Raw genomic sequence first — 9946 nt, 5'->3', positions numbered from 1 at the left:
AGAGTTCAAAGGTTAACAGAGTCTGTTATATATATGAGCCGTGTCACGACAAAACCAACATAGTGGGTTTGCGACCCGCATGGATCCAGACCAGCCTGCGCCTCCGCGCAGTCTGGTCAGGATCCATGCTGTTCGCTATCAGTTTCTTTAATTGTAATAGAGTTGATAAGCGAACAGCATGGATCCTGATCAGAATGCGCGGATGCGCAGACTGGTCTGGATCCATGCTGGTCGCAAACCCACTATGTTGGTTTTGTCATGACGCGGCTCATATGTTTATTGTGTCTGGTCCATAACTTCTTCATAGATCAAGAAATTTGAAAGTATTTGGCACAAAAAGTCACAATAATAAGATGATATGTCATGCTCAACACCTGTGTCCCTACCTCCAAGGTCAAGGTCACACTTAGAGGTCAAAGACTACATAGTCTGTTATAGGGTATATTTTGTGTCTAGTCCATAACTTCTTCATAGATCAAAGGATTTTAAAAATACTTTGCACAAATAACTACAATAATAAGACAATATATCAGGCACAAAACATGGGTTCCTACCTCCAAGGTCACACTTAGAGGTCAAAGATTAACATCATCTGTTATATGGTATATTTTGTGTCTCATCTACAACTTCTTCATAGTTCAAGGGATTTAAAGTTCACAAATAGTAACAATAATAAGACGATATGTCATGCAAAACACTTACACCCCTACCTCCAAGGTCAAGGTCACACTTAGCGGTCAAAGTCAAACATGATAGATTTTTAAATTCCGTGTTTCATTTTATTTCTTTAATAAATTTATTGTAGCATTTTGCACTGAAAGTCCCAGGTAAATCAATACCTCAGTCTTTTGAAATAGCACAATTTTATGCTTCATATAAAACTTCCCTGAGGTGGGGGACGTTGGAAACTCTGTTACAAATTCTTGTAAATCTAGCATCCATATTTCCAGAATGTCATCTCCCCCTTAAACTTCAAATTTTCTTTATTTATTCGATAACTTTTCATATTTCTTCAAATTTCAAATACATGTTCATTATCAACACCTACATCATAATTTTATGTGAGATTTATAAGTCTAGGGCTTTGGGGTTTCCATATTTTTTTCATTTTGAACTTGGAATTTATTTGAAAATTGTTATATATTTTTTAAGTTGTCTTCTTTGTTACTATAAATGGTATCTAAAATAGAGAAGGTTCATAAGTATAGCAATTTTATTTCAAGAGTTATCTCCTCTTTAGTTTAAGTATTTTGCTTTTAAAAATGTTATTTTCTGGTTACAGCCAGGAAGGTTCCAAACAGATTTACTTCAAATAGAGAAAAGTTGAAACATTTGTTATATATATTCATCCTGAGAAAATTTGATCTTTTGATTATCTGTTGTATAAACATAATTTTCTTACTAGGCAGGGATACTTAACATATTACCATGATACAGACAAAGAACTCAAAAGTTCATTCATGTCTTCCACAATGGCATAATTGAGTGGCCATGACCTTCAGAATGTTGCTGACATACTTTTTATTTCTAACCAGTAGGGGACTTTTGTATTGCTTGCAATATTTTGATAATTGCTTGTTTTATACTTGGAAATAATAAAGGTATAATAATTTACTATTACATATTCAAATTCACAATCCCTAGAGTCATAAGATCATCTTCCCAAACCCTGCATTAATAATAGTAGTGTTTTATGCTCTTTTTTTAAAGTACAGTAAAATTAGAGAAATTCAACCTTGCAGCAACAGAACAAAAAAAGTTGAAAGACATAAACATGTGGAGTTCACCAAAGAACAAAAAAAATAACACAATTGGTTTTTTCCCAAATGAAGAGAATCTATTAGATACAAAGAGATCTAAGTCTGATGGTAGGCAAGATAAAGATACCAGTAGAAGTGAAGATAACCGTACGTTAACTGGTAAGATTTTAGATAATTTTATGTACCAGAGAATGAAAATCTAAGAAACATACCAGCTGGGTCAGGTTGACACATATATCATTAAAATAAACTTCTAATTTACTTTAAAGAGAGAAAAGTTTAGTGTCTATTTACCTTAAATATGAATTCATGTTACTTAAATTAACTATAATGAACCCATTCCTGATGCAAGTTCTCCCACTTTGGAGACAAGCATTGTGGATTTTAATAAAATATATCAGCAGTCAGTATAAGATGGTTCAGGGAAACAAGTTGATAAAATATAAGATATATATTGCTCTCAATGTGAAATGATTAAAAAGATATCATTTACAAAGTAAATTTGGTATTATCATGAATAAGGAATATACAAAACTGTTCTCTGCATTTCTTAAAAAAATCCAAATTTTTGTGCATTTTCATTCAATTTCTCTAGATATATATATTATGTAGAAGAAAAAAAACCAGTTTTATTCAAAATAGAAGCAATTACCCACAATAAAATGTGACATATTACATACTGATATTATATTTTAGTTCTGTTTGGTCGACTTGTGCAGTCTGTAGACAGGAACACTGAGGTGATGCATTGCGTCATGCAAACAATGGATGTTTTATCTAGGTCTACCAACAAAACAACACTTCCAGATGATACAGATTTCATTATACCTGATGCTAAAAGATCTGATAAGGCTAGTTATAACTTATAATTGTGATACTAATCTACAAGAGCTACCTGTAGTTTTACTTCCGCAGTATAACAATACATTAATCAAGAAAAATCTAAATGTTGTACATATATGCTACTTCATTTTTTAGCTCATCTGAGCACACGGCACAAAGTGCTTTCGTGTAAGTTTTTGTGATTGCAGTTTGTCTGTTGTTCATATATTATCACCATGTGGTACTCTAAACTTACTTTGTCCTGCACCAAACATAGTTATTGGGGTGGGGGGGGGCTATATAGGAATCACTTTGTCCCGTCCTGTCTCGTCTCATCTCAGGAACTGGTAGAGATACAGTCCAACCCCGTTTATTCAAAGTGCCTTGGACTGTATATTTACTTCAATTAATCGATGGGTTTGAATAATCGAAATCGGAATTTTATGATAGACGAAAACTACTCCACTTTGACCAATCATAGCAAAACTACCATTTACAACACACTTACTTCCTGCAATCAACTGAGAAAAATAAATATTAAAGATAAGATGCGTAAAAAATATTTTATTGGCATCGAAGACATAAAGACTTGCATATTATTCTACAATATTATACCTCATTTGCATACGCCCTTCTATATTAAATATGACGTCATCCGGTCCATAAACCGCATACAGACCGGGGGCGGTCCATAATTCATATATGGACTGGATGACGTCATATTAAATGTTAAAGTTCGGGAGTTATTTTTGCTTGACAAAAATTGAATAACAAAAGAAGAGCATGATTTGTTTCCTGTATCGCTTGAAAATAATAATAAACCCGGCTAAGGTTTGAGATATTTCACACACTGAACACATAAATTATTATTTGAAAGCAAATTATAGTAAAAATGTCAGCAACAAAAGGGATGAAAGGATTTTGATTCGGTATAATATAACAAATAAAACATGGCCTTTCGGGCATATACCTTTCTCAGTCTGACCAATCAGTTCGTAAACTTGCATATTGCCCTCTAGGCCATGTATTATTTATTAATTATGTATTGTTTCGTTTCGCGCAAAGCCTTAAAAATGGCTGTGTTGTCACTACGGTATTTACAGCTAAACTCTGGTATTTTCAATTGTAGCGTTACAATTAATGAAAAAAAATGTTTTTGATGTTTTGACAAATTCACATATACTGTATGTATGAAAATTATTGCTGTCATCCTCAACAGTAACAAAATTGGACACAGTGCACTAAGCTTTTCATTTTCGGTAATTTAAGTTGATTAAAGAACACACAAAGAGTAATTATCATGATTGTCTAAATACACGCATGACTGTTGATATTTTTTCACAAGTCGACCGGTCAGCGAATGGATCTGCGCTAATTAGTCTGGCTTCAAATAATAATTAGTCTGGCTTCGAATAATAGGTGTGAAATTCTTTCATAATTGTATAATTGAGACTTTTTTTTTTTTTTTTTTTTAAAGTAGAGGTATTGTTATAGTCGGGTCGGCGTTGCCGTTGCCGATGCCGTCCGCAAACTTGTACCTGGATCATAACTTTTTTATTTCTTGGTGTATTGTCTTCATACTTGGCCACAACAACCCTTGGGACAAGACCTTCCAGTAGACCACACTAACCTTGACCTTCATTCATAAATGACCTTGACCTTCAAGGTTAAAAGTCCAATTTTTGCTTGTTCATGCTGTTATGGCTGAAACTTTGTTATTTTTGAATGGATTGTCTTCAAACTTGAACATAATAATCCTCAAGGATATCCCTTAAAAATAACCAGCCAGACTTTGACTTTCACTCATAAATGACCTTGACTTTGAAGGTCAAATTATTGAAATATTCATTTTTTTGGCTATTATTGGCTGTAACTTTGTTATTTTTGAATGGATTGTCTTGAAACTTGAACATAATAATCTTCAAAGATAACTGTTAAAAAATATACCGAAAGACCTTGACCTTCACTCATTAATGACATTGTCTTTGAAGGTCAAATTATTGAAATTTTCATTGTTTTGGCGGTAACTGACTGTAACTTTGCTATTATTGAAGGGATCAACTTCATATTATAACAGAACATTCTTAAGGACCAGACCTTGTTGTTTATCAAACCCAAATTTGCTTGGGCTCTTTAATGACCTTGACCTTGAAGGTTAAATTACTGAATTTTCTCAGATTTGTGCATTAAATGACCATAATTATATATTTATTGGTGTGTGTGTGTGTATATATATATATATATCCATATCTATCATCATCATCATCATCATCATCATCATCATCATCATCAACAACAACAACAACAGTTTTTCTATTTATAGAATTGCGTAATGTTTCTATTTATAGAATTGCGTAATGTTTCTATTTATGGAAATTGCGTAATGTTTCTATTTTTTTTTTTTTTTTAAAGTAGAGGTATTGTTATAGTCGGGTCGGCGTTGCCGATGCCGTTGCTGTCCGCAAACTTGTACCTGGATCATAACTTTTTTATTTCTTGGTGTATTGTCTTCATACTTGGCCACAACAACTCTTGGGACAAGACCTTCCAGTAGACCACACTAACCTTGACCTTCATCCATAAATGACCTTGACCTTCAAGGTTAAAAGCCCAATTTTTGCTTGTTCATGCTGTTATTGGCTGTAACTTTGTTATTTTTGAATGGATTGTCTTCAAACTTGAACATAATATTTTTCAAGGATATCCCTTAAAAATAACCAGCCAGACTTTGACTTTCACTCATAAATGACCTTGACTTTGAAGGTCAAATTATTGAAATTTTCATTTTTTTGGCTATTATTGGCTGTAACTTTGTTATTTTTGAATGGATTATCTTCAAACTTGACATAATTATCTTCAGGGATATCCCTTAAAAATAACTAGACAGACCTTGACATTCTCTAATAAATGACCTTGACTTTGAAGGTCAAATTATTGAAATATTCATTTTTTTGGCTATTATTGGCTGTAACTTTGTTATTTTTGAATGGATTGTCTTGAAACTTGAACATAATAATCTTCAAAGATAACTGTTAAAAAATATACCGAAAGACCTTGACCTTCACTCATTAATGACATTGTCTTTGAAGGTCAAATTATTGAAATTTTCATTGTTTTGGCGGTAACTGACTGTAACTTTGCTATTATTGAAGGGATCAACTTCATATTATAACAGAACATTCTTAAGGACCAGACCTTGTTGTTTATCAAACCCAAATTTGCTTGGGCTCTTTAATGACCTTGACCTTGAAGGTTAAATTACTGAATTTTCTCAGATTTGTGCATTAAATGACCATAATTATATATTTATTGGTTTGTGTGTGTGTGTGTGTATATATATATATATATATATATACATATACATATCTATCATCATCATCATCATCATCATCATCATCATCAACAACAACAACAACAGTTTTTCTATTTATAGAATTGCGTAATGTTTCTATTTATAGAATTGCGTAATGTTTCTTTTTATGGAAATTGCGTAATGTTTCTATTTTTTTTTTTTTTTTAAAAAGTAGAGGTATTGTTATAGTCGGTTCGGCGTTGCCGATGCCGTTGCCGTCCGCAAACTTGTACCTGGATCATAACTTTTTTATTTCTTGGTGTATTGTCTTCATACTTGGCCACAACAACTCTTGGGACAAGACCTTCCAGTAGACCACACTAACCTTGACCTTCATCCATAAATGACCTTGACCTTCAAGGTTAAAAGTCCAATTTTTGCTTGTTCATGCTGTTATTGGCTGTAACTTTGTTATTTTTGAATGGATTGTCTTCAAACTTGAACATAATAATTTTCAAGGATATCCCTTAAAAATAACCAGCCAGACTTTGACTTTCACTCATAAATGACCTTGACTTTGAAGGTCAAATTATTGAAATTTTCATTTTTTTGGCTATTATTGGCTGTAACTTTGTTATTTTGAATGGATTATCTTCAAACTTGAACATAATTATCTTCAGGGATATCCCTTAAAAATAACTAGACAGACCTTGACATTCTCTAATAAATGACCTTGACTTTGAAGGTCAAATTATTGAAATATTCATTTTTTTGGCTATTATTGGCTGTAACTTTGTTATTTTGAATGGATTGTCTTGAAACTTGAACATAATAATCTTCAAAGATAACTGTTAAAAAATATACCGAAAGACCTTGACCTTCACTCATTAATGACATTGTCTTTGAAGGTCAAATTATTGAAATTTTCATTGTTTTGGCGGTAACTGACTGTAACTTTGCTATTATTGAAGGGATCAACTTCATATTATAACAGAACATTCTTAAGGACCAGACCTTGTTGTTTATCAAACCCAAATTTGCTTGGGCTCTTTAATGACCTTGACCTTGAAGGTTAAATTACTGAATTTTCTCAGATTTGTGCATTAAATGACCATAATTATATATTTATTGGTGTGTGTGTGTATATATATATACATATATATCATCATCATCATCATCATCATCATCACATCAACAACAACAACAACAACAGTTTTTCTATTTATAGAATTGCGTAATGTTTCTATTTATAGAATTGCGTAATGTTTCTATTTATGGAAATTGCGTAATGTTTCTATTTATGGAAATTGCGTAATGTTTCTATTTATGGAAATTGCGTAATGTTTCTATTTATAGAAATTGCCTAATGTTTCCATTTTTAGAAATTGCCTAATGTTTCTATTTTTAGAAATTGCCTAATGTTTCTATTTTTAGAAATTGCCTTTCTATTTTTAGAAATTGTGTAATGTTTCTATTTTTAGAAATTGCGTAATGTTTCTATTTTAAGAAATTGCGTAATGTTTCTATTTTAAGTAATTGTGTAATGTTTCTATTTTTAGAAATTGCGTAATGTTTCTATTTTTAAAAATTGCATGTTTCTATTTATGGAAATTGCATGTTTCTATTTCTGGAAATTGCGTAATGTTTCTATTTATGGAAATTGCGTAATGTTTCTATTTTTAGAAATTGCGTAATGTTTCTATTTTTAGAAATTGCGTAATGTTTCTATTTTTAGTAATTGCGTAATGTTTCTATTTTTAGAAATTGCGTAATGTTTCTATTTTTAGAAGTTGTGTAATGTTTCTATTTTTAGAATTTCTATTTTTAGAAATTGCATTTCTATTTTTAGAAATTGTGTAATGTTTCTATTTTTAGAAATTGCGTAATGTTTCTATTTTTAGAATTTCTATTTTTAGAAATTGCGTAATGTTTCTATTTTTAGAAATTGCATTTCTATTTTTGTAAAATTAAGTAATAAGTAATGTTTCTATTTTTAGAAATTGCGTAATGTTTCTATTTTTAGAAATTGTGTGTTTCTATTTATAGAATTGCGTGGTTCTATTCATATATATATATATACAAAAATTTTTTAAATAGATAAACAAAAATAATGTGACAAGACAGACCAACTAAATTTATAAAAAAGAAACGTTAAGATATGTCCAAACCTTTCTTATTGTTTGCGTTTAGAAAAAGTAAAAAGTTGAGCGTTGCCCCCGCCCGGCGGTGGCTCTTGTTCATCTTAGTGATAACATTTAGATATTAATCAGTAACAAATGTTTAATTTTACTGAGAACATATCAAGCTTATTGTGAGAGGAATACTACATGATGTCAATATGGGCGCCATCATTTTGAAGTGGATGTCACTTTAGGTTACAACGTTACAACTATATAATTTTAACATTTATAGAATTACTTGAGTGAAATTTCTTGCAGAAAATAATTTCCAATTCAATTCTTTATTTGAAAATATATTTCAAGTCATTATCACAAATAAAACAGAATGCAAAATATTTTTCATGTTGATGTGCAATTTTAGCGGATGTTGATTTTTTAAATACTGTTAAGCTTAATTCTTCTGTCTGTTCGTCAGTTCTTTTTTGTGTCGCACATAACTCAAAAAGTATTTGACATAGAGCCATGAAACTTTACAGGAATGTTGACCAGCATGTGTAGTTGTGCACCTGAGTATTTTCTTGTGGATTTATTTAGTATTTTTAGAGTTATTGCCCTTGACTTAGTAAATTTTGCAATTTTCAACTTGTGTCTCATGTAACTCAAAAAGGATTTGACATAGAGTCATGAAACCTTACAGGAATGTTGCTCAGTATATGTAGTTGTGCACCTGGTGTTTCGCTTAAGAATTTATCCAGTTTTTGTAGAGTTATTGCACTTGACTTATTAGAAACCATTTCATTATGTTGTGTTGTTTGTTTCTTGAGTGCTTGAGTTAGAATCAACCAACTTTACAGGAATAATGATCAACATCACTGTGAAGCTATGCACCTGGGACTTTGCATGTGGATTTTTTTCAGTTTGTTAGAGTTATTGCCCTTGACTTACAGTAGTATAAATTTTGCAATTTTCAAATAGTTCATGCATAGCTCAAAAAGTATTTATCTTGTAGGCCTGAAAGTTTACAAGAATGTTGGTCAGCATGTGTACTTATGCACCTTGGGGTTTGCTTGTGGATTTATTAAGTATTTGTAAACTCTTTCCCTTTAATTAGTAAAAGTTTTTTAGTTTCAACTTGTGGCACATGTAGTCCAAAAAATATTTGACCTAGAGTCAAAAGATTGACATAACAGAGGAGTGTGGGGGCACCTGTGTCCTATGGACACATTTCTAGTTTTTATTTGTTTGGGTCGTCAGACCAAACAAATAATGGTAGCGAAATTTCAGACTCTTATTCTGTTAATTGCAAATGCCAAAAGTAGTCCGCTTTTTTGAAGCGGTTACTTCCCTTTATATGTAACACTAAGGCCGAAAAATTCAGGGGAGATCACTGTGTAAATATGGTCACATGACAGACGCATTAATTTTCAAGCAAAATAATCTTCGAATGGTCGAATATTTCTAATATTGTTTTATTCTTTATAGATATACATGCTTATAGTAAGCGCCATGATTATTTACACAAGTGTTAAACAACAGTTAGCGTCGTTACAAACCCTAATTTAGAATAATATGGTTTTCTTGAGACCGTAAACACATAAATTCACCTTGGCCGAGGGGTTAGCGCTCGCTTAGGAAGCGAGAGGTCTGGAGTTCAAATTCCAGTTAAGGCAACTCATTTTTTTTTTTTCAAATTGTTTAAGTCAAATAAACATTGGATTGAATATCAGTGTTGCAATTAGTCTTATAGCCAATTTGCACGCTGGAAAGAATTGCTGGCACTATACAAAAACAAATTTTATAATCTCACAACCTTCAACTTTCTGATATTCTGAGACCCAAACAAATTCAGCGCCTTCTGTGCTTTGATTTGCTGTAACTGATTAGTAAATTTGTTTCTTATAAATAGAGCTGTCATCGATATCGACAATATCGATGTATCGTTGATATTTTTT

General features: G+C 31.7%; 1 protein-coding gene across 2 annotated transcripts in view; it reads left to right on the top strand.

The window, feature by feature from the left end:
* The first annotated feature begins 284 nt into the window (after positions 1 to 284).
* The window catches only part of LOC132714517 (gamma-aminobutyric acid receptor subunit beta-like), a 32350-nt gene continuing 22688 nt past the window's right edge, over positions 285 to 9946 (top strand). The window contains exons 1-2 of one of the 2 annotated variants that reach the window (XM_060697422.1): positions 285 to 1919; positions 2457 to 2611. In XM_060697422.1, the coding sequence (XP_060553405.1) occupies positions 1775 to 1919; positions 2457 to 2611 (300 nt within the window). In that variant the 5' untranslated portion in view covers positions 285 to 1774. The remainder of the gene's footprint in view (positions 1920 to 2456; positions 2612 to 9946) is intronic. The other variant, XM_060697416.1, reaches the window with a different exon arrangement.

The sequence above is a fragment of the Ruditapes philippinarum genome, unplaced genomic scaffold (genome assembly GCF_026571515.1).
Source record: "Ruditapes philippinarum isolate M1 unplaced genomic scaffold, ASM2657151v2 ctg3524_1_1_1_1, whole genome shotgun sequence".
In the NCBI taxonomy this organism is placed as follows: Eukaryota; Metazoa; Mollusca; class Bivalvia; order Venerida; family Veneridae; genus Ruditapes; species Ruditapes philippinarum.
Note: the sequence above shows the minus strand (reverse complement) of the source record. Positions and strands in the feature narration are given on the sequence as shown.